Below are 23,690 nucleotides of genomic sequence, written 5' to 3' on the forward strand. Positions count from 1 at the left end.
AGAATGTGTAGTGGGGCTCAATCAAGGGCAATGCAGCAGCGAGGAATTACTAAACCCAAATGAAGGCCGAACATGTTGGTGGGACAAAAGGGAAGTAAAAAGAAAATAGAGGAAAGAACCAGGAGGCAAAGGACATTTATAGAGGCCTAAATACAGGCATGCATGTATGTAAACATATATAATGAAAGGGGTAATAGAACTATGTACTCATATCTATATGTTAAGAATTAAAGGTGCAGATGGACATTGGGCCGCGACTCAAGTACTCCTTTAACACAAGAACACTTTGTTCTGACAATCCAACATTCTGTGATGCTCACCTTTCCTACATGATTGCTAAGAGCAAAATGAATGCATAAGCTAATGTAGTGAAGAAAGCGGATAGTGCTTGGCTATTAAAAGATATAGCATCTTGGGTCTTAAAGGCTGAAAGGTAAACAAACCCCACATAGAAGAAGCACACCAGCCTGTGTGATCATGAGGTGTCAAAGGGATCAGGTATCAGGCATCTAAAACCCAGAATAAAACCATACCTAAGGTGAATGGGGCAGGGGGGGGCGCATCGCATGGAGTGGAGACTCAGTAGACATTGGACATCCCCTCACAGAGGGGTCACAGGGAAGAGATGAGTCAGTCAGGGTGCAGTATAGCATCGATGAAACACACAACTCTCCTCTAGTTCTTTGGTGCTTCCTTCATCCCACTATCATGACCTCAATTCTACCTTACAAATGGGATTAGACGAGAACATGCACACTGCTACAGATAAGAGCCTGCAACACAGGGAATCCAGGACAGATAAACCCCTCAGGACCAACAAAGAGAGTAGAGATACCAAGAGGATTAGGGGAGGGTGGAGGAGAAAGGGGGAACGCCCATCCCAGGGGGACGAATAACAGACAAGTGGATGAGGGGCAAAGGAGGATGATGTAAGATATGGAAAAAATAATCTATAACTTATCAAGGGTTTGTGAGGGAGGGAGCAGGAGAGGGAAGGGGAAGAAATGGGGAGCTGATATCAGGGGCTCAAGTGGGAAGAGAATGCTTTGAAAATGATGATGGCAGCCAATGTGCTTGACACATTGGAGGAATATAAGGATTGTGATAAGAGATGTAAGAGCCCCAGTAAATGTATTTTTTAAATGAATACTGCATCTGTGAGATTTAAATAAAAATATGTGAAAGCGCACCAGTAGCACTTAGTGGTGGAAGACTGAGGGGTCCCCATTAAGATCAGGAGCAAATGACTTCTTGTCAGCATTGGACTGGGGGCTCTACCATGACAGTTTATGCCTTCAGGCTACCTTCAGGTCAGTGTAAAAGAGAAGCACAACTGTTTCTCTTGTGGCTGACAGGGCCGTGTATAAAGGAAATCCTACAGCATCTACAGAGCCCTGTCAGCCAGCACACTGGTTCAGCACGGAGGGTGGCTGAGTGAAGAAATGGGGCACGCGTGTGCTGGAAGATGAGTTCCAACGTAAAAAGGACGTTCCCTGCCCGATGCCGATGAACCTGGAGAACCTCACGAAGGTGATGCTAAGTGAGGAAATTAGTCACAAAGAGCCGTGTCGGGAGTGGCTTCACCTAGTTCATGGGGGGCAGTGTGGAATTAAAAGAAGATGGGATTTCCCCCTGAGCTTCTTGAAGTCCCTGCGATGACACGATTCTGTTGATAGAAATATCCGGAAGAGGCAAGTCTGTGGAGGCAGGAAGGTAGAGAAAGGGCTGCCGTGGACAGAAATGCTGGGGAGCGGTTCTCCTCTGCAGCCATGGGGTCCCCGTGGGTCAGAATCGAGTCTCTGGTGGCTGGTGGGGGGGGGGGGTGTTTGGAGGAAATGAGGGCTAACATCAAATGAGTACAGGTTTCCTCTTGGCTGAGAATGTGCTGAAATGGTTGCGGGGGTGGTTGCACACGCTGTGAAGATGCTGTAAACTGCTGCATTGCACACTTTGGAAAGGGTTAACCTTGCGGTGTGTACGTTCTCTCTCATTTAAAAATCACCGAGGGCCCTGCTTGGCTGCGGGGACGACGGGGTGAGGGCAGCACTCGCTAAGAGCTGAGATCAAAGCTCCCATAGCGCTCTCTTCTCTGGCTCCGGTTTCTCCGGCACGGTTTTTCCGTAGGGTCTGTCCAGTGGCAGCTCTGGATATCTGTCTCTGTTCCGGGTTCTCAGTCCAGTTCTTGGCACCGAGTGGGCAGAGTTGTTTGCCCCGATTCACTTTGGGAAATTGCTGCCTGCCCGCAGCACACAGCACAGCTACACAGAGAACGGAGTTGGTAACGGTTTGCCGGGCAACGGAAAAGAAGTGGCACCAAGCCCGAGGAAAGTTCGCAACTCAGGAATAACTGCTCCATTTGGGAGTTTTCATCGTAACTGTCTTGGAGCCAGGAGCATGGCAGAGCTCCGTGAACAGCTGTTGAATGAGCACAGCGGGTGCGGCATGTATCAGGTTGCCACTGTCCCCGCGGAGTCACAAGTCATTGTGATGATGAACCCACCTCCCGAAGCTGTTGTCTGAAGGCAGTGTGGAAAACCCACCCCCCCTGGCTCGGACATGAGGACATTACCGCCACGCCGCCTCTGAAGTGCAGGTGAACCATCTCCTAGGGCTGATGCGTCTCAAGAGCAGTGAGTAGAAGGAGCCTGGCGCCCAGTGGGCAGTCACCAGGTAGCAGCTGGGAGCAGTCACTGGCCAGGGGGGGAGAGGGTGTAGGGACTCAGTTTAGATTTCAATCCTTGGCATCAGGAAGGCTCCATTTGCTCTCCAGCCCCACCACCTGCACGCCCATCGTGTGCCCTTGATGTTTCTTCAGCTCTTCGATGACTGTGCCGTAGACGCGACTCAGACTCCTGGAGACCCCCATGTGCTGCCGAGAACTGCTGCGCCGAGTTCACCCCGGGCAACCCTTATTCTGCTTCGTCCTTACAGGCATCTCCAAAACGAGGATGCTGCTGTTCCCTTGCTTTTCTCCGCTCGTTTTCAGAGTTTTGATAAGATCACGCAGAGAGGGCACCTGGTGCCTAGCCCGCTGATGAGCTGCTCGCAGAAAGGTCCCCTCTGCTGTGTGCACAGCCCAGAGCGCCGGTCGTGTCCCCACACCTCCAGTGACTCCACTCCTGCGCACAGGACAAACGGGACAGTATGGGGAAGCGGCATCTCATTTGGGGGCCCTCAGTTCTGCTCAGGGGACCTGACTGCCGTGCTCACAAGGACGTACCGTGCGCCCTGGGGTGTTGAGAGAGTGGATGGGAGGAACTGTGGGAAGGTGGGAGGTACGTGGGCTTTGTGGGTGTGGAGAGCTCAGGTCCTCTGTGGCCCCAGGCACGCGACTGGAAAGGGAGCTGGGGGGGAAGATTTGCTTACGGGCCCCTGGAGTACTTACCTAGAGTAGGTAGCAAGAGTCTCTGAGGCAGCGGCCCCAGGGAGTCCTCCCCTGGGAGCGGATAGTCCATGAGGGTGCTTCTGCCATCCTCCAGCCCTGGTGAGCCGAGAGCCGAGGCTTGGCAGCCTCGAGAGGGCGCCTGTCTCGCAGCCCTTGGGAGGGAGCCGATTTCCTGGCCGACGGAACAGGCACTCCCATGACCTTCCCGTCAGTGGAAGCCTCCCAGCATTTGTGAGCATGAGAGTTTCTGGGCCAGATATAAACTTCAAAACCGCTCCAGCTTCAGATCCCCTGCCTCTGCTCCCAGCCTTTGAGGAAAGCGGAGACGGCGCAGTCTTTTGAAGAGAGACTCGGCCTGGAGTGGAGGAAGTTCAGGCCTTAATTTGAACTACGCTCGGGCTGCCTTCCCCTGTGGTTGCTTTTTCTTTCCTGTTTCCCTGCTTGATAGGGCACCGGGGCCGCCCTTCCCAGGCTCCCTCAGTGCACATCCCTGATACCTGGACTCTCCCAGTCGCCAGCCACAGTTCTGGCAACCGGGGACTTTCTCACTTAGGAACCTGCTAGTGGTGTTCTTTGTTCTTGCCAGTCAGTTAACCACTGTTCTCGCAGCTTGTGTTCCAAGACTAGAAGCTTCCAACTGGACCCTCGGCTGCTGAAGCGGAATGATAGTGACCCTCCAGGACAGAGTGTAACTGCCCCACAGGGTTTCCAAGGCTACCGCTCTGTACAGAAGCAGACTGCCACCCCCCTCTCTCTCATGGAGAGATTCAAGCCCGTCGAACCTGCTGTCGGCAGCCGTGCTCTTTAAACTCTGCTACCAGGACTCCCCTAGTAGAGGCTGAACCCCACTGTCAATGCCTCTGCTTCCGAAGAGCCGCTGAGCCGTTCAGATTGGCCACCTGCTGACTAGTAGCCCTGTGCTTGAACCGCCTTGACCCACTGCCAGCAAGTCAAGTCCGATGCCCCTTGATTTAGGAGGCTCCAGACCATCGAAATATGCATGGACAACCCACCCGCCCCACCTCAGACACCTCCGTCTCCACCCCTGCTCCGTGTCTGCCCTCGGGGAGCGGGGGAGGCCAGAAGGCACCAGTGGGGAGGGAACTGGAGATGACAATAGGGTCCTGTGGTGCAGAGGATCCCAGGTTAGCCGAAGGAGGCCCCGCCCGCGCGGCGTGGTCAGGAGCCGGTCTGGGATGTGGGCCAGGCTTTGAAGGGTGAATAGAACGTGGAAGGGAAGGTGGCCCACCCAGTGTGCGGAAGGTGCGTACTGAGACCCAGTATGGAGTGGACCTGACTGGAGTGGAAGATTCTCCTGAGAACCTAGCAGTAAGGCTGGCACATCTGCTGAGCTCCAGGAAAGGGTTGTGAGCCTGATTCTTGGGACTGACTCTTGTTGCCTATGGCGGCCCAGTGCCCACCCAGCTAGTGATGTTGGCTGGAAGGTGTTCTCACCAGCACCCCTCCAGAAGGAACACCATTTGTCTGCCAGACACGCCTCTTCCCGGAGGTGAAGAACATTCTGCCCCTCGTGCTCAGAGCTGCAGCACTCCCACACCTTTCTCACCTCCCTCAGGGGTGTCACTCTCCATGGGGCCTCCCACCTCCTCACAGCTCCCTCAGGACCCTGCTGGTTCCTCATGGGCCGGCCAGCTCTCAGCCAAGCTTCTGGGTCCTGCACCACGTGACTGGGTGAGGCCTCTCCAGCCTGTCACCCACTTCTCCCTTTGCTTCTGCCATCCCAGTGCGCGCTCTTCATACCTCCGAGCCTTTGCTTGTGCTGTTGCCTCTGTTTGGGCTGCAGGCCCTCCCAACCAACCCCAGTGGACTTGCTTCTTCTCAGCCACCTCCAACTTACGGGTGGTGGTGTTGCCCTCTCCTCACCAGTACAGCTTTGTGTCCTGCTGGCCGTCTTGCCTGTCTTTCTTCTGTCCTGCAGCCTGGCTGAGAGCCCCAGGACTGGTGAGGTGCCCTGCACTGGCTTTTACTCACACGCATGCGCAGGGAGCCGTGTTCTGTGCAGTTGCTCAGGGGAGGTCTGTGACCTGCCGCCAGGAGACAAGGCTGAAGAGTTTTCAGAGCCACGGGCTGGTCGGTGCGGGGGTCCTTGGCTCATCTTCACTGGCACTTGGAGATAAGCATGGCCCACGCCCTGTACTGCTTCAACTTGTCCCAATGGGTCCCGGCTTCCTGGGAGGCAGCCGTGGTCGCCATGTGGGCAGTCCCAGCAGTCTCACTGGACTTTGCCAAGCCCACACCCCCTTGCCAGGACTCTTCATGAACAGGGAATGACATTTGGGATTTTTGTGGAATTTAGGAAGCTGTGGTTTGTCCTCAGCAGCATTTAAACTTTTGTGGAAAACCATTCGTCCTCCATTCTTGTGTGGCATTCATCACTTAAGCAGTGTGAAAATCTCCGATTCAGTCTCGGGACAAAAAAACAGTAACCTTGCATTGGCCGGGAATCGAACCCGGGCCTCCCGCGTGGCAGGCGAGAATTCTACCACTGAACCACCAATGCTCCAGCTGTCAGCAGCTGTGGAGCAGCTCTCTTTAACCCCAGCCCTGAGCCTCCTCCTGTCTGGGCCAGCTCCCAGCTTTTAAAGGCTGCCACACCGCACAGCCGCAGGAGGGGAAAGCTGGGATCCTGAATGAGAGGGCGTGTGTGTGAAAGAGAGAGCCCCCGAAGTTGATTTGCCTTCGGAGCAAACACTAGTGCTCAAATCTGCCCTTCACAGCAATAAAAATAACTGACACTTTGTCCCATCCCAGACTTAGATCCTCCCATTCCACTTTTTCTAGGGCATTGGAGGGTTCTCAGGCTTCACCTCCACTTCCTGCTTGCTGGAAGCTGGCCAAGACCCGGGGCCTCTCAGAGGTTCACACACAGCCAGGGTTTCCTCTCTGGAGCCCAGCTGCTGCGTGCTCTGGAGGGCAGTCCCAGGCATGCCTACTCCCATGTGGCTGGGAGGCTGGCTCCTGCAGGAAAAGGCAAAAGAAGAAAGCTCTGCATTGGCCGGGAATCGAACCCGGGCCTCCCGCGTGGCAGGCGAGAATTCTACCACTGAACCACCAATGCTCCAGCTGCTAGCAGCTGTGGAGCATCTCCTTTGAACCCCTGTCCTGAGCCTCCGGGTGCTGGGCAGACTCACTGCAGAGAGGGCTGGGCTGCTGGCTGCTGCTGTGTAACAGCTGCAGAGGGGAGTGTTCTTCAGTTGGGACTGCCTTACAGCTCTCTGGGGCACAGCAGGGGCCCCTTAGGAGTGTCAGGCAGAAGCCCTGGTTCACAGCCAGTGTTCTCTGGAGCCGCAGCTGCCTATTGTGAGCTGGCTGAGTATGGCCCAGACACGCACACACCCTTGGCAGCTGCAGGCCCATGAGGCTGGGATACTGCAGCAGTGTCTGGGTGAGAAAATTGCAGGAAAGGCCAAAATAACAAGCCCTGCATTGGCCGGGAATCGAACCCGGGCCTCCCGCGTGGCAGGCGAGAATTCTACCACTGAACCACCAATGCTTTCGTGGCCTGTTCAGCATCAGCCTCTGGCAGATCCCTGGGCCACCTCTTGCTGGTTTTTCCTGTTCAGGGCTGGGGCAGGTTTTGTGTAGAACCAAGCTGGCTGATGCATAGCCCTGGGAGTTGAAGCCTCTCCGCTGGCCGACTGCTTCCACTCAAGTCCTTGGCTCACCCACGGCCACCAGCCCCATAAAGATCAGAGCCAGGGGCCTCCCCACCCGCTTCTGTTAGCCCTCCCTCGGAGCGCCATCTGCCCCCACAGCCGGGCCTGCTTTGTTCCCCCATGTCCACAGTGCCTGGTGCACCAGCAGGTGCTGTGTGAAAGTGTTGTCCACCATGACCCAGCCCCGCTCCAATCAACTTGTTGGCAAGAGTGGTCACTGCCTCTCGGAACAGCACGTTTGCTCTGGAACAGCTCTCCCTGCGAGGACCTTCGTGGCCCCGGACTGGGACCCCACAGACTGCCTGCTTCAGGACATGCCTCCTACAAATTCATATGCCTGCCGTGAATGGATGGAGGCAAAGCAGTCAGAATGGTTCTTCTTAGCTGTGTATCAAAGTCCGGAATCTCTAGATCACGCACTTCACATCTGTAGCTGCCACACTAGAATCCCTCCCTCCTGCCTGAGCGACCACACACATCCCAATCCATCTCACTAGCACCTTTAGGGTTCGCTCTTTCCTTGTGCCCCTCAAAACTCAAAAGCTTATTCCAGGGGTTAACAGTGACACGAAAATCTCATTGACTGATAATTGAAACTGTAAAAGGTTGAACTGACAAAAGCTCAATAGTATACTGATCTACAAAATATAATAAATGATACATGTCATATTATCAAGTTGACCTGTATCAATTGTATTGATAGATTTACAACAATGGCCACAAGAAAAGAGGGGCTGCTTAGGCTGCTGGGTACAACCAGAAAGCACATGGGATTTGGTTCCTTGGTATCAAAGTTTAGCATCATGGTTTCATGGGGCCTTATACAACCCTTGGAGAGATCCCCAGGCCCCTCCCAGCCAGCTCCTTGTCTCTGTCAGCATCCCTGCAGGTCGACACCGGGGAATCCATCACCTCTTGCCACTCAGTCCGTGGCTGCTGCCACCTCTCTGCTAGAGTATCAGTCATCCCATGTGCTCTGGGATCCCTGTGACTCTTCTGTCAGTACAGTCCCTCCAGGTACCCCTGGTGTCCCCTCCACTGCTGGAGCCCTGCCCCTTCACCACATGCCCTGGGTTGCCCAGTGTGTTGCCAGCCTTCCCAGAGCGCTTTGCTTCTGGCCAGCCCTGCCTGCCTTCTCTGCCACTTTGTGTGTGTGTGTGTGTGTGTTTTTGTTTTGTTTTTATTACACTTTTTAATAAATCCTTTTACTGGGGGCTCTTACAGCTCTTAAAACAATCCATACATCCACGTGTCAGGCACATTTATACATATGTTGCCATCATCCTTTTCAAAACATACTCTTTCTAGCCTTTGGTGTCAGCGCCTCGGTTTTTCTTCCCTCCCCCAACCTCCCATCCCCATGAGCCCTTGATTAAGTGACAAGCTATTACTTTCACCCCTTGTGTTTTAAGCTTTGATGTCACCTCCCTCCTGAGCCTTCTGGGCAGCCCAGGGGACATTAGCCCTTGGCCTTCCTCACGTACCGCAGTGCTGCAGTCTGGGACAAGCACTGTGCCGGTTTGCTGCAGTCACGTGGTTGCCTGTGTCTCCTTCTTGAGGGCTAAGCTGGGGTGGGTTTCAGCTGTGCGGGACCCCATCTGGAGTGCCTGGATGGAAAGAGGAGCACCTGTTGCTAAAGACCTGGTGGATCGAAGAAGGCGGCGGCACATTAACTTTCGGTCCCAATGAGCCATTCCTTTGCCTTCTGTCAGGTTCCGGGAAGCGAGGCCTCAGCACGGTTCCTCCTTCCCTTGGAAGCAAAGGGAAAGGGAGACCCTGGAGACCGCAAAGAGCAGAACCAGCCCAGTGTCTCCCAGGCAACCACAGAACTGGGAGAGGCCTGCTCTGAAACGCCTCCTGCCAGTTCCTCTTTCTGCATGGTCATGACCTCTAGACCCCAGGCCCAGAGAGAGCAGCCTGGCCCGCTGGTCCTATAGTCTCCGCTTTCTCTGCAGGCTGGTCCGGGAGTTCGTGGCCCAGAACAACACTGTGCAGATCAAGCATGTGATCCAGACCCTGTCTCAGGAGTTTGCCCTCTCTCAGCACCCGCATAGCCGGAAAGGGGGCCTCATTGGCCTGGCCGCCTGCTCCATCGCCCTGGGCAAGGTAGGCTCTTCATCTGGTGAGACTGACACAATCCTGATGCCCTTGATGTCCACCCACCAAGAGCAGCCCAGCTGGCCCGATGCTTGGCCTCCTGGTCTGGGGGAGGGTCTCTGAGAGCAAGGATGCCAATAGACACCTCTGGCCTGAGCCTGGCCCTTTCTGACTGGCGCCCTCCCCTGTAGGACTCGGGGCTCTACCTGAAGGACCTCATCGAGCCAGTACTGACCTGCTTCAATGATGCCGACAGTCGGCTGCGCTACTACGCCTGCGAGGCCCTCTACAACATCGTCAAGGTGGCCCGCGGTGCTGTGCTGCCACACTTCAATGTGCTCTTTGACGGCCTGAGCAAGGTGACCCGCCCCTCCTCCGCCTTCTGGGGCCTGGGGGGCAGGGAACACTGCCTGTCGGTTGCATTCTCTTCCCCACCCCGCCCCCACGTTCATTTTTCAATTTTATTGCAATGCGCAGAAGTGTGGGTCCACTGCAGGTTGGAGTGGGGCGGGGAAGGATCGTTTAAAAAAGCATGGGTCACCCCAGGAGGTGTTGACAGTGGGGTCAAAGCATCATTGTGGCCGTCAGTGCGTGCCATCTAGTCGGCACCGACTCAGCAGTCCTGCCCAGGCCCACACCATTCTCCCAATCACCGCAGTGTTGGAGCCCATTGCTGTAAGCCAAGTGTGGCGTCTTTTTTCCAGGGACTGGGCTCTCCTGGCCACATGTCCAAAGGACATCCTTGAGATGGACTTCAAAGTCTGGGCTGAGTTTCTTCAGGAGCAGCCCTGGAGCAGAGGGGAAGTCCTGCGGCATCCTGGGTCCCTGTCCACCCTCCATGCGGTGCACCCTGCTCCCCTGTGTGTCTTCCACTTGTCTTGTGGAAAGGGTGGCCATTAGATGCTGCAGACTGCAGCGCGGCCTGGGCCATGGGCTTTTTCACTGCCGGGGGCCGTCTCCTTCATTTTCCTCCTGCTTCTGTGCCTCTAGCTGGCTGCTGATCCAGACCCCAATGTGAAGAGCGGCTCCGAGCTCCTGGATCGCCTTTTAAAGGTATCTGGATTCCCTCCAACCCCCCTTTTAGTATCTCGTCCATCTGCTTCTACCATTGAAGATTCTATCATGGGGAACTGGGTGGTCACCCCTAAAAATTCCCTCCGGCCCCCACACCCCCCAACGGTGTGGACAAGGGTGGCGGGGACCAGTTCTACTGAGCCCGAGTTGTGTTCAATCCAGACTGCTCACAGAACTGTTTGGTCAGCTGACTGGTTCTCTCTCAGCTTGATTCCAGCATTCGCGCTCCTGCCTCTATAGCCTGTGCCCTGCAAGAGGGTGGATGCCCCGACCTCTCCTGCCGTTCCCCCGTGTGGCCGCCAGAGGCAGTGTGGAGCCAGGTCTGGCAGCCCCTGTCTGTGCACCCAGCCACTCACACCTGTTTTTGATCTACAGGACATTGTGACTGAGAGTAACAAGTTTGACCTGGTGGGCTTCATCCCCCTGTTACGAGAGAGGATTTACTCCAACAACCAGTATGCCCGACAGTTCATCATCTCTTGGGTGAGAGCCTGGCGCACCGCACATTGTGTACAGCCTCAGCAGGCCTCTGGTTTAGGGAAGCCTGCTCCCTGGAGCACCCGTGGCCTGTCCTCTACTGAAGAGAACTCACTGCCGCTCTGTGAACTTAACCCAGAGTGCAAAAAGCAACCCAAAACACCCTCTGCCATCAAGCACTTCCAACTCATAATGACCCTGCAGAGCAGAGAACCACTCCCTCCCCCCTCGTACACACCCCCGCCCCAGTGGGGTTTTATGAGCCGTGGGAACAGGTTGCCAGGCCTTCCTCAGGGCTGCTGGGTGCATTCAAACTGCTGGCCATCCACTTAGCAGCTGAGCACTGAGCCACTGTGTCACCAGGGTCCTCTGACGTCAGAGAAAGCCTCCCCATTACCTTCATAACCTACCAGCTGTTGCTCAGGAAACGGCAGAGGCTGTCTGCCCCCTTGAAGACAGTAGTCTTGGAAACCTGACACTGTGAGTCAGAACTGGCTGGCTGGCCGTGGGTGGTGGAGTAGCTACTGCGGAGAGATAGTAAATCATCCGAGAACATGTCTACTCTGATGTCTGCCAGACCCCGGCATGTGCTTCCCTAAACGGAGCCGACTCCTTCTTGGGGTGTTCTTTGAAGCCAGCAGTGCTGCTCCAGCTGTGATCCCACCTCCCCCACCTACCCCCCCCCCAACCAAGCTGTAGCCCCGCCACTTCTAGGCCCCTGGGTTACCTGGCACAGCTGTTCTGGGAGTCTCATGGGCACGGCCCCACCCACTGGACAGAAGCGAGTGCCTGGGACTTGGGGTGCTTGCTCAGCCGGCCCCGTTCTCGTGGCCTGGCCCCAGAGGGTGGTCTGAGGAACACACGAAGGTTCTCGGCTGATATGGGACTTGTCCTGCTCCCCTCGCCTTCCATGTTAGATCCTGGTCCTGGAGTCCGTGCCCGACATCAACTTGCTGGACTACCTGCCAGAGATCCTGGATGGACTCTTCCAGATCTTGGGGGACAATGGCAAAGAGATCCGGAAAATGTGAGTGGAGGAAAAGGGCAGGCAGCTGACCCCATACCCAGCAGGTGGGGAGAGTGGGAAACGCCCTCCCTCTGCTCCCCTGGGCACAACTAAGGTCTCCTGTAGGCCCCCGAGAAAAAGCGTGGGTGTTGGTGAGGCCCCTCCAGACCTGGTTGCCGGGGCTCTTTCTGAGCGCCTTCCCTCCCTCATCGGTAGGTGCGAGGTGGCTCTTGGAGAATTCCTGAAGGAGATTAAGAGGAACCCCTCCAGCGTGAAGTTTGCAGAGATGGCCAACATCCTGGTGATCCACTGCCAGACCAACGGTGAGTGGGCGACGGCCCCTCGGAGCAACTCCGCTCCACCTCGGTGCCAGCCCATGGTTCAGGGTGGCCGTAGTCATGGTGGGTGGCCAGGGGTTCAGGCTGACTGTGTCACGAGTCTCATCATCCAGCCCTCTTAGTCGTGAGCCAGACCCCTCCCCCCCACCATCACGCTGCCACCTTCTGTAGGCCAGCTCAGAGTTAAGGAGTAAGGGGTGCACCCACCTCTTTGTGGGCAGAGCTGCAGGATCACAATAGAGAGGGGCATGAGCAGAGGAAGTAGCGCACGGCCCCTTGGTGCCCCTTTCCCACCTGACACCTGTGACTGGCCAAGGAAGCAAAAGGCCAGGGGGAGAGAACAGGCAAGCCTGAAAGCCGTCAGCACCGCGGCCTTCCCCACCGCCACCACCCATCCGTCCTCTGTGGTCCGTGGGAGGAGAGCACTAGGCAACCCTGGACCACCTTCCCCTCCAGATGACCTGATCCAGCTGACCGCCATGTGCTGGATGTGGGAGTTCACACAGCTGGCTGGCCGCGTGATGCTGCCCTATTCATCCGGGATCCTGACTGCTGTCCTGCCCTGCCTGGCCTACGATGATCGCAAGAAAAATATCCGCCACTTGTGGGAGAGACACCAATATGGCCCCCAAATAGTCTGTGGGAATAGTCCCTGGCACAGGAAAGGGGGTGGCGTTGAGCATGGACTGGGAAAGCCGGCCCTCCCCCTACCCTGCCTGGGTGCTGACAGAGCTGCAGCTGCTATCCCGGGTGCTCCAACCCCTGGGCTGACACTCTCCCACCGTGGGTGGGGGAAGGCCCGTAGGTAGGAGGGCCACCAGGAAGGCGCCCTCCAAGAAGCGGTAGGAGCACCTCAAGGGGTCCCAGTGTGGCCTGGAGAATGGGGACGGAGGCAGACTGCCTGACTGCCCAATTATGGGCCCTCTGGGGAGGACAGAGCCCCTGACCCGGGAGTACCAGAGACCTCGGAAGACGCCCTTGGTGAAGCTGCTCCTTACATCAGTGGCCTCAGGCATCAAGGAGGTGGCCAACTCGTGCAACCAGAGCCTGATGAAGCTGGTCACCCCCGAGGACGATGAGCCAGAGGAGCCCAAGCCAGGGGTGCAGCAGCAGGCCGAGCCCAACCCTGACGATGCCCCAGCGAAGCAGGAGGGGACAACCAGTGGTGAGTAGACTCTGCTGCCTTCCAGGAGCCTGAGACTCAGTGTCAGGCCTCCCAGGCTGGGCCCTGTGCCACAGAAGGCTGGGCCGGGGGCATTTCCTGTGTTCACTGGTTGGTTCCAGTAACAGCCCAGTGAGGCAGGAGTGTGGTTGTACCCATTCTACAAGATGGGTCGAGGGCAGGCAAGTGCCAGGACTGGCAGCTGGTGTCTGGTGATTGCCTTTGAACCCAGAAAGTCGGCCTCCATATGCTGCCCTGCTCTAAAGATAGGCCATTAAGCTTTTCCTTCATCTTGTTCCAGGTCCCAGGCTCAGCCACGGGGACTAGTTTCTCAAGTAGAACTGACTGGAAGCTGGCAAGAGTTCCAGGCTGCAGGCTCACTTGGCCCTTGGTCATGGACATCCAGTCACTGGAAGCCTGTCTATATGAATGAAGTGTTTTAGGCAGGGTTGACTAGAGAAACAAATCCATAGACACTTGTGTGTGTATGAGAGAGTTTTATATTAAAGAACAATTGTATATTGAGAAAACATCCCAGTCCAGATCAAGTCCATAAGTCTAATATTACCCCATATGTCAATACCAATCTATTAAGTCCTCTTCAGCCTCCCAAACACATGCAATGATGGCGAATGCTGGAAGATCACAGCCAGTGGGTGGGAAGTCTTGTGGGTCCAATGGTGTAAACATCTCAGCACTGGCAGGGTCTACATGTGACTCCTGCTCCAGGGCTCTAGCGTAGTTCATGTGTCCTGTCAGTTGCAATGTTTCACAGAGGATCTGTTTGTGTCCCACCTCAAGCGAGCTATTTATCTCCTTAGTACCTCCAAACGAGGTCATCAAGCTGCCACCTGATTGACAGGCTAAACCCCCACCCCTTTGCTCTTAATCCTCGCATATTGACAACAGATTGTATAACTACCACAAAAGTATACCCTACTTCACTCTTAGAGAGGGCTGAAGTTCACCCAGGGCACGGCCATTCTACATCTGAAATTGGTGTCTTTAAGAAATGAAGCCTCCTCCCCTCTTCCCTCCCTCCCTTCCCTATGACTTTCTCGATTATCCGTGACATGCAGAAAACCACTTCTATACCAGTTTGAAGGCCAACTCTGTGCATGTGACTCTTTCCTATCTTAAGCTCCTCCCTCAGGAGAGCTCCCATCAGCTTTGAGAGGTGCCCACCTGCACAGAATCAGCCAGGGGTTGGGGAGTGATGTGAGACACTCCCACACACACCCACACCCCTGCCCTCCCATCAGGCAGACTGATGTCAGAGCCCACCCTCAGGAGTGAAGGAAAATCAAAGGCTTCTCTCCTGGTTTCCCTTCACGCATTGGTCCTAGCAGAGGAGGCTCTGCTTGGGCTGTGCTGGTGGAGCTGAGCGGCATTCCATCTTGTCCGGCATGGGTGTCATGTTACCAGAGCAACAAAACAGCTGGAGGCAGGAGCACACTGAGCTGGAGCATTGGTGGTTCAGTGGTAGAATTCTCGCCTGCCACGCGGGAGGCCCGGGTTCGATTCCCGGCCAATGCAGCAGTTGCAAACTTTTGGGGCAGAAAACTTGGGATTAGTTCAAATGGCCTTCCCGGGCAAGAAATTTTCCTTCCTGGGTGAGACTAACAGGACCGCAGGAATAGACATATTTTGGGGACCAATGTACAAAAACTTTCTTTGGGTTTTCTGTCTCCCATCTGAGAAAATTTGGAAAGGGAAAAAAAAGCCACCAAGATTTCTTAAACAGTGGTTACACACCCAGCTGCTAACCAAAAGGTGGGTGGTTCGAAGCCACCAGTCACTCCAAGGGAGACCACCGAGGCGTCTGCTCCTGTGACGTGACAGCCTCACTCCACCCTAGAGGGTCGCTGGAAGTGAGAAACAGTTCCCCAGAAAGGAAACATTTTGTATCCCCCTTAAAAGGCAATCCAGATTATATGAGGGGCTTTAAAAACATTCCTGTGGAAGATTTATTTTCTTTTCATTGAATTATTCCATGAACTTTTGAAGCTCCCTCCTGCGGATAGTTGAGATCGTACAAATTATGTAATTCCACGTCCTGGTTTTTGGTTCAGTGGTAGGTAAGTGGTGTGGGTTAGGGAAGTTGGCGCTCTCTCGCTCTCTGTCTGTCTCTCTGTCTGTCTGTCTCTCTGTCTGTCTGTCTCTCTAAGCCACAATAGGTAGACGTTTTGAATATTTTATGGTGACTTGGAAATCAGGCCTCTAAGTCCACAGAGGTGGGAAGGAGAGTGCTGGTTGCCAGGTGTGCGGGAAGGAGGGCAGGTTGTTAGGAGTGACTGCGAACCAGGTCCAGGCCTTGGGGGGAGCGGAGGGAGGGAGGGAGGGAATCATGGAAACATTCTGGAACTCAGTAGCAGTGATGCCTGTACGTTAGGAATAGAAACCACCAAATTTTAACTTTAAAATGATCTATTTTTATGTTATGTAAAATGTTACGGTACGTACATTATATTTAAAACGGGAGGAAAAAACCCGCCTCTTTCCCTAAATTGGAAGTAGCAGCCTCTGCCCCCCCTTTTCTGCTTATGTGGCAGCAGTGTCCAGCTCTCTTGGAAGGGCTTGCTCCGTTCTGTGAGTTGTGACCGCTCCTGGATGCCTTTCTGCCAGCTGGAGCATTGGTGGTTCAGTGGTAGAATTCTCGCCTGCCACGCGGGAGGCCCGGGTTCGATTCCCGGCCAATGCAGCTTGTTTACCTTTTTAAGGTTTTCCCAAGCACTCTGCTAAGAACTGCCTGCTCAGGAGAGACTTACCCTTCAGCCAAAAATGTTTATGCAGCCTGACTCTGGATTTCACTGCCTTGTAAACAGTGTCTCTGCAAACAGCTCACTAAATGGTCATTCCCAGGAGAGCAACTGCTAACTGGGGGGCTTCACACCTACTGTCGTCAGGCTTGCTCCCCTTGTAGTTACCAGTCTTTACTAAGGTCCAACAAGCCATGCACAGATGGATGGGCTAGCTAGTCAGCCAGCACGTTCACCCCAGAGCAACTGTGTACTGTCCCCCTTCTACCCTTGCCCCAGCCCTCGCCACCCTGACTGACAACTGAAAGCCCCAGTCTGGCCATCTTCGGTACACGGCTCCCTCCATACTCAATTCTGGGCATTCCGTCCCACTGCACAGATTGGGGGTGACATTCCTTGATGGGCAGATCCATTTTGGGGCCCCAGGTCCCCTTCCTTTATTGTCCTAGCCACATGTGCTCCATAAATATCCATGGGCTCCTGCGGGAATCTGCCTGCCCTGAGGTCAGAGTGGGGTGCTGCAGGCCAGGCACCCTGCCCTCTCGGAGCTGGCACTCCTGCCAGGCGAAGGCAAGCAGTGGCAGGTACATGGTACGTTCACACGGCAGTGTGCATCAAACGCCTGAAAAGTTAAAAGAATGCCTTCATCAACCTTCATAGGAAAAAGCTGTGGGAGGCTGAAGCTTGTTCTGTCTCAGGCTGCTTCTACAGAGACACGCGGTGGGAATACCAGGGGCTGTGGTGGTATCCAGGAGGGCTGCAGCTTTGAGCAGGTACCTCTGAGAGGAGGCTCGGGAGCATTCCCAGCAGTGCAGGTGCCCTGGTCTCCAAGGGCAAGAATGGAAGTGGACTGCCAGTAAGCAGGATAAGCACAGAGAGAAGCCCGCACCTAGCAATCTGCAGTAAAGCCTTGCGTGGGTTCCATCCCATCTGTAGTGAGTAAGCAGTGGTGATACTGTGCTTGCCTTGCTTACTGGCCACTCTGTCCCTATCAGGATTGTAGATTTGAAAGGGCCCTCGTGCTGGAAGGGGCAGGAAAAGAGACAGTACTAGCCGTCTTTGGTGTGGTAAAGAAAACAGGACCCCCCCTACAGATTAGGAAGTAAGCTTGCAACAATGTCTGGCCTGCAGATTTACAAGACACAAAATATCACCTGCTTTCATTTCTTCAATTAAAAAAGAAACCAGTCTCTCTGGACCTCACCATACCTATCAGTTGTCACCCTGTGTGAGGTTACAGGTACATTCCTCAGGAAGACCTCAGCCTGCTCATGGCCACTCCCCTCCCGCCATTCTCCATGGCCATTGTTCACGGTGCTCACACCAGTGGGCTGACACGGTGCACCCCACGGTGCTAAATGTAGCACCCAAGTTGCTGACACGGCGCCTTAGGTCATGGACACAGTACCCAGTCCTGACACCAGCCCCTACATCTGCAGGCCTCATCTTGTCTGTGAACAGCATCCATGTGGCCCATTCTTCCACTCCCTCAATCCACTCCCTGGATTTCTGTCTCACAGCTGCCTCTTCCCAGTCCCTCTAATGTCCAAGACTCTAAATCAGTGGTTCTCAACCTTCCTAAGGCCGCGACCCTTTCATACAGGTCCTCATGTTGTGATGCCCCCCCAACCATAAAATTATTTTCATTGCTACTTCATCACTGTAATTTTGCTGCTGTTATGAATCTGGCGACCCCTGTGAAAGGATCGTTAGACCCCCAAAGGGGTCGCGACCCACAGGTTGAGAAGCACTGCTCTAAATGTTCATGGGTCCCCAGGTAGGGCCAGTCCTGGGCCCTTAGCACTTCTCTGTGTGCCTTGGCTCCCTGGCAGTTGTTTGGGACAGGGCTGTTCTAACCCGTTCTAAAAGTGGAACTGGAACAATTGGCCATCCAGATGGATAAGAATAAAATCATATTCCTGTTTCATGAGGTGTCTGAATGCTTACACGTGAGGAAGCCAAATAGTAAAGCGTCATCAGCGTCAAATTTGGAGACAGGCAGGCTATCCTTCACCACTTACCCGCCGGGGGGCCTTCGCTGGCGGCTGGACCTCTCGGTGCTCTGTTCATCATCTGTGAAATGGAGACAGATAACGGTACTACACACCTCGTAGGAGGACCGAGCACAGTTGTAAAGACCATCACACCTCGAGAAAGGAGGGTCTCACCTGTCTACTTAGGGCTTGTGCTTCCCCACCTGTCTGGCTCGAGTGTTGTGATTCTTCTGAATTCAGAGAGGAGCAAATCGGCTCCCCGCGGCGTGGCCAGCTGGTGTGCCTCGGGCACCTTCCCTCAGTTTGTGTTGCTGATTTCTTTCTTTCTTTGCCGTTTACTTCTCAAGCAACTGGGTCCTTTGTCCCATGCTTTCTTTATCGTGGCTTTCGGTCCCCTTATTTCCTATAAACTGGTAGTCTGATTTCTTCCTTCCTTCCTTTATTTTTTGTTATTTTACTTATTCATCAGATACTTAATCAAGTTCAAGTTAAAATTGTTTCAGCAAGAATGCTCTAGAGATATTAAGACTTTTTTATGATCCAGAAGCAAAAAAAAATAGAGAAAAAGATTGGTATGCCATATTTCAAATTAAAAATAGGTATAGCCAAAAACCATTTAAATTTTCAAGATAAGTTAAAAGACACGCATGGGAGAACTCATGTGCAATGCATTTAGCTGATGAGGAATTTGTGTCTAAAACTGAAGCTCTCCTATAAGTGAAGAAAGGCGCTTCAGCGTGTCGTGGGTGATGTGTTGGCCTGCTAACCACAAGGTCAGCAGTTTGAACCCAGCAGCTGCTGCTTCCCTGCCGGTTTACAGCCTTGGCAGCCCACAGGGCGATGCTGCTTGGCCCTGTAGGATCACGATGAGCTGGAGCAGGCTCCATGGTTGTGGGTTTGGGTTTATAGATCCCAAAGGAGAAGAAACATGATCCACTGGAGGAAAAGTGGGCCAAGGCCGTGAAAAGAGAGTGTAGCTCTCACGATGTGCCGGGCGTCATTTTAAACACCTAGCAGATGGCAGCTTACTAATGTCATGACAGCCCTACAGTGTGGGCGCAGTCCCCATCCCCACAGTGACGTGCTCCCCACTGTGCAGGTGAGGGAGTGGGCAAAGTCAAGGTCACTTTGTCCATGACAGAGCCAGGCCCCACACCCAGCAGTAGGCCCTAGGACCCCTGCTAAACCATGTTCTGACCCCAGAGTTCTCTGAAAGGGATCAGTGTAAGCCGCCAGCAAAAGATGCTCAGAATTGCAGAGTAAAGCCATGCCCGTTTTACTCATCAAAGTGACAAACATGTAAAAATATCACACGACGACCCGTGACCACATGCCGCCCGCCAGGAACATTGATCCGGCCCGCCGGGTATTTTTGCCCCGTTTTGTTTTGTTACTTCAAAATAAGATATGTGCAGTATGCATATAGTTTTCTAAACTTTAGTCCAGCCTCCAACGGGTCTGAGGGACAGTGAACTGGCCCCCTGTTTTAAAAGTCTGAGGACCCCTGGTCTGTCCGATGGCTCCTGGGTGACCTACAGTTGGAGCCACTAGGCTCTAAGGCACCGCACGGAGTGGCAAAGCTCTTGCAGACAGTTGCACCGAGGGCCCTTGATGCAGTCCAAGATAGGCGTGCCAAGGACACCAGGGGCAGGGCCCACCCTGTGAGGGGGCGGCCGCTGCATGTGGGGCGAGGTGAAGACTGGAGGTGAAGCAGAGCGAGAGCAGAGGGTCTCGCCCACAAAAGCCACGGCACTCACAGCGTGGACGGGACACGACAGCGACGGGCAGTGTGGGAACCTGGCTGGGATCCCGAGTCAGAAAAAGGACAGCAGAGAGAGCTGGTGAAATTCAAATCAGATCTGTGGTTGGTGACTTTGCACCCAGGTTACCCTCCTGGCTTGACCGCTGACCTCGGTTATCTGAGACTCTCAGCAGGAGGGGCAGATGGATTGAGGGCATATAGGAACCTCTGTGCTCGTTTTTTGCAACCTTTCGATAAATCTAATTATTTCAAAACAAAAAAAGTATGCAGGCAGACCCCGGAAACATCACAGGTCCAGTCTCAGGCCACCACAATAAAGTGGATATCGCCATAGAACAAGACACGTGCATTTTAAAACATATTTTATTTAGGGCTCAAAGACACGTGCATTTTAAGGTTTCCCAGGACATACCATTCTGTAGTCCACTACGTGAGCAATAATAGCATGATGAAAAAGTGAAATACTGAGTGACCCGAGTCTGGCACAGAATCCTGAGTGAGCCCACACTGGCTTGCCCCAAACCGTCAGTATCTGCAGAACGCAACGAGATGAGGACTGCCGGAATATAAACTCCATCTAAAACTGTCGGGCCGCCGGTGGAAAGGGTTACATAGCCAGTTCTCCAGCACAGTCAGTATCAGGATTCTCCACCCCCTGAGCCCCAGCTCCCCATCCCCTGGAGCCAGCAGCCGGACTGGGACTGACGTTAAAATAGGGTCCAAGATGCAGTTTGGCTGTTTAGGAAGTTAATTAGATGCCAAAAGAAAAGGGTTGGACTTCCACCAGTGGGGGAAATCCATCGTCAATGTCCGAGTGTGTCTCCTGTGCTGGGTCAGCTGGACTTATGCGGGAGGGACTCCTCCGGCTGGCCACAGAAGGACAGGCCACAGCCCCTTCCCTAAAGTCGTTTTTGCTAACAGGCCCAAGCGTGTTTACTTTCAGGACATCCACAGAGCTATACAGAACACCGCGATCACTTTGAGAACATTTTCCACCCCAAAAGAAACCGCGGACCCATGAGCACTCACTGCCCATACGCCGCCCCCCCCCCTTGGTGACCACTAAGCGGCTGTCTGTCTCTGGATCTGCCTTCTCGGCATGCCTCATAATGGGAGTCATAGAACATTTGGTCAGTATTTCCTGGCGGCTGGCCCGTGCCATGATGCTTGCAAGGCCGATCCGTGGTGTCTGGGCATCAGCCCTGTTTCTCTGTATCGCGCCGACTGACGCTCCTGTCCTGTGTACCAGTAGGAGGGGCTGGGTAGCCCAGCCGTATTCAGCTCCTGACTGAAAGGTCTGCCCAAACCCACCAACTGTTCTGTGGGGGAAGGTGGGGCAACAAACCCTCTGGGGCAGCTCTGTCCCGTCCTCCAGGGAGGCTGTGAGTCAGCATCGACTCGACAGCAGCGGGTTTGGGTTTTTGTTCTGTTCTGCAGATAGACCACATTTCTTGATCTGGTCATCAAAACAGACATTTGAATTGTCACCGCTCTTTGAATATTACGCATACGCTGCTGCGCACATTTGTGAGTGAGTGTTTTGTGTGGAGGGGAGTTTTCGTTTCTTTGAGGTGTGTAGATGTAGGAGGGACACTGCCGGGTCATATGGTAACTCTGTCTGGTCTCCTGGGGGAAGTGCCAGGCGGTTTCCTACAGCAGCGGTACTGTTTTACAGCGCACAGCCTCGCCTAGATGTGCTGTTACCGCCTCTTTTATTGTAGCTGCCCCAGTGGGTGTGCTTGGAGCACAGTGTCATTATCATTTGAGTTTGCATTTCCCTGACGGCTGCCTTGCTGAGCACCAGCATCGTTTGACCGACGTCATCTCTAGCATCCAATGTCCCTGGGCCAAGGGGTCAGCACTGGCACTTCCCCTCCCACGTGAGAGCACTGTGCTCCCATCTCAGAGGCAGTGGGGACTGTGTAGTCGTGGGGTCCTCGGGGCTCCAGAGCCATACTCCTTTGCAGGAGCTCTGAGTGAAGGTGTGGGGCCTTGATTCCGCATGGCCCTGTGCACAGGGCTCTATCCGCTCCTCCCAGCGACCCCCGGTGCTTTCGTGTGATGACAGGTTCCTCTCCCTCTCCCTCTCCCCAGGAGGTCCAGATGGCTCCTGTGACTCGAGCTTCAGTAGCAGCATCAGTGTCTTCCCTGCAGCCAGGTGAGTGGTTTGTTTAGCCAGACAGGTTTATTCCCCATATATGGCAAATGGGCAGCCTAGATATTTCCCAAGCACAAGAGACTGCCGCCAAGACCCAGGGCCACTGCTGGGCCCCCTTGAGACCCCAGGAGGAACTGACTGAGGGAATCCATCCCCAGTTTAATGGACAGGTAGCCTTTTGGGAGGGACTAGAAGCCTATGGAAGGAGCTGTGGTGGTGGTGTGGTTATTAGATGAGCTGCTAACCACAAGGTCAGCAGTTCTAAACCACCAGCAGCTGTGCAGGACAAAGACAAGGCTTTCTACTCCTGCAAAGAGAGTGTTTCAGAAACCCACAGGGGCAGTTCTACCCTGTTCCATAGGGTGACTATGGGTTTGTATCAACTTGATGGCATTGGGTTGGGTTGGGTATGAGAAGCCTTTGGAGGCCAGTGAGTGCTGAATGCAAGATGTGGTGCCACGCATCCAGATGCCCCGCCCCTGCCTTTTCCTGGTCTCGGCTAACACAGGGCTGATAAGACCCCAGATCCAGGGAAAGGTGGTTAGAGGACCCTTCAGAAGTGGGTGGGAATCCTGCACCTGAGAGTGCAGCAGGGCAGTGTTCAGCCTATCCCAGTTCAGCTCAGCTGCAGCAGCACAGGCGTCCACGTGGGGGCAGTGCAGGCCAGGCAGCAGAGCCCCCCCCCTCCAGCTCCCCAGGCTGGAGGAGCCAGTCCTGTGAGCCTCCTTTGAGTGCAAGGGTGTCTGGGGCAGAAATGGATGGTGGCATTCCTGCAACGCTTCCCTCCCCTGGAACAGGACACCTGGTTGTGGCTGGAGGAGGCAGCTGTGTAGGAAGGGGGTGATTTTGGACACTCAGCCCCAGAAGGTTCTTGGGCCCTTTCCTCCTCTGGTGTCATCCTTTAGTGCACGTTTATCTTTGGGGTGGGGAGGTGGTGTGTGTGTGTGTGTGTGTGTGTGTGTGTGTGTGTGTGTGTGTGTGTGTGTGTTGCAAAGTCTGAGTCCTGGGTGCATGTGTGCACTCCTCCCAGGCCCTGGTTGCTGGGAGACCTCAGCTTCGAGTTGGTTCCTGTCACAGTTGCCCTGTGCATATACCCCATTGCCATCCAGTCCATCGATGATTGGGACACCTCCCACCAGCTTCCCCCGAGGCCCAATCTTACCAGAGGCTCGGATTGCCAGCCCCTTCTTCCCAAGTCGCTGGGAAATTGCTGATGAAGTTCAAACAGCTGGTCTCACAGTTTGCAGCCCTGGTGGCATAGTGCTTACACTTAGTGGGCTGGAGATAGTCCTTGGAAGAAAGATGGGCATTTCTATTCCCCTAAAGAGCTAGTTTGGAAAACCACAGGCAGTTCTACCATGCCCCAGAGGGTCACTCTGAGTCGGCAGCATCAACTGGATGGCGATGGGTCGGTTGTTTCGTTGTGTTTGCTTGGGCGCCGAGCAAGCTGGTTCAGCTGCCTCCCACTTTTCTAGAACCCAGGTGAGTAGGGACATGGGAGTTTCCCTGTGCCTGTTCTGAAACCAGAAACCTCTTGGTTGGAATCAGCACTTGGGTTGACCCCTGCCAAGCATTGTCACTGAAAAGGCCAAGAGATCTCTTTTCCTGGAGGGGTGGCAGTGTCCCCCCAGCCTGAGGCCTGAGTCACAGGTAACTTTGCTGTGCTGAGGAAGTAATGTTCCGACTGGCCACTCTAGCTTGGGCCCCGGCTTGTGCAGCCTGAGCTGCGGGCCCCATGGGAGGAAGGAGTCCTCCATGGCAGCTGGTGCAGTTCCTCTGAGGAGCAGGTGGGGTGGCCAGA

General features: G+C 54.4%; 1 protein-coding gene and 5 non-coding genes across 7 annotated transcripts in view; 3 read left to right on the top strand and 3 right to left on the bottom strand.

The window, feature by feature from the left end:
- The window catches only part of VAC14 (VAC14 component of PIKFYVE complex), an 86,691-nt gene that overhangs the window by 6,162 nt on the left and 56,839 nt on the right, over positions 1-23,690 (top strand). For both annotated transcript variants that reach the window (XM_075537021.1, XM_075537022.1), the window contains exons 2-10: positions 9,018-9,168; positions 9,351-9,518; positions 10,150-10,212; positions 10,609-10,716; positions 11,628-11,737; positions 11,933-12,039; positions 12,511-12,645; positions 13,067-13,219; positions 21,826-21,889. In XM_075537021.1, coding sequence (XP_075393136.1) covers positions 9,018-9,168; positions 9,351-9,518; positions 10,150-10,212; positions 10,609-10,716; positions 11,628-11,737; positions 11,933-12,039; positions 12,511-12,645; positions 13,067-13,219; positions 21,826-21,889 — 1,059 coding nt within the window. The remainder of the gene's footprint in view (positions 1-9,017; positions 9,169-9,350; positions 9,519-10,149; positions 10,213-10,608; positions 10,717-11,627; positions 11,738-11,932; positions 12,040-12,510; positions 12,646-13,066; positions 13,220-21,825; positions 21,890-23,690) is intronic.
- On the bottom strand, positions 5,836-5,906 carry TRNAG-GCC (transfer RNA glycine (anticodon GCC)). The gene has a single exon. It is a non-coding gene; the product is annotated as a tRNA-Gly (tRNA).
- Positions 6,394-6,464, bottom strand: TRNAG-GCC (transfer RNA glycine (anticodon GCC)). The gene has a single exon. It is a non-coding gene; the product is annotated as a tRNA-Gly (tRNA).
- On the bottom strand, positions 6,829-6,899 carry TRNAG-GCC (transfer RNA glycine (anticodon GCC)). The gene has a single exon. It is a non-coding gene; the product is annotated as a tRNA-Gly (tRNA).
- Positions 14,682-14,752, top strand: TRNAG-GCC (transfer RNA glycine (anticodon GCC)). Its single transcript has one exon. It is a non-coding gene; the product is annotated as a tRNA-Gly (tRNA).
- Positions 15,847-15,917, top strand: TRNAG-GCC (transfer RNA glycine (anticodon GCC)). The gene has a single exon. It is a non-coding gene; the product is annotated as a tRNA-Gly (tRNA).

This window comes from Tenrec ecaudatus, chromosome 18 (genome assembly GCF_050624435.1).
Source record: "Tenrec ecaudatus isolate mTenEca1 chromosome 18, mTenEca1.hap1, whole genome shotgun sequence".
In the NCBI taxonomy this organism is placed as follows: domain Eukaryota; kingdom Metazoa; phylum Chordata; class Mammalia; order Afrosoricida; family Tenrecidae; genus Tenrec; species Tenrec ecaudatus.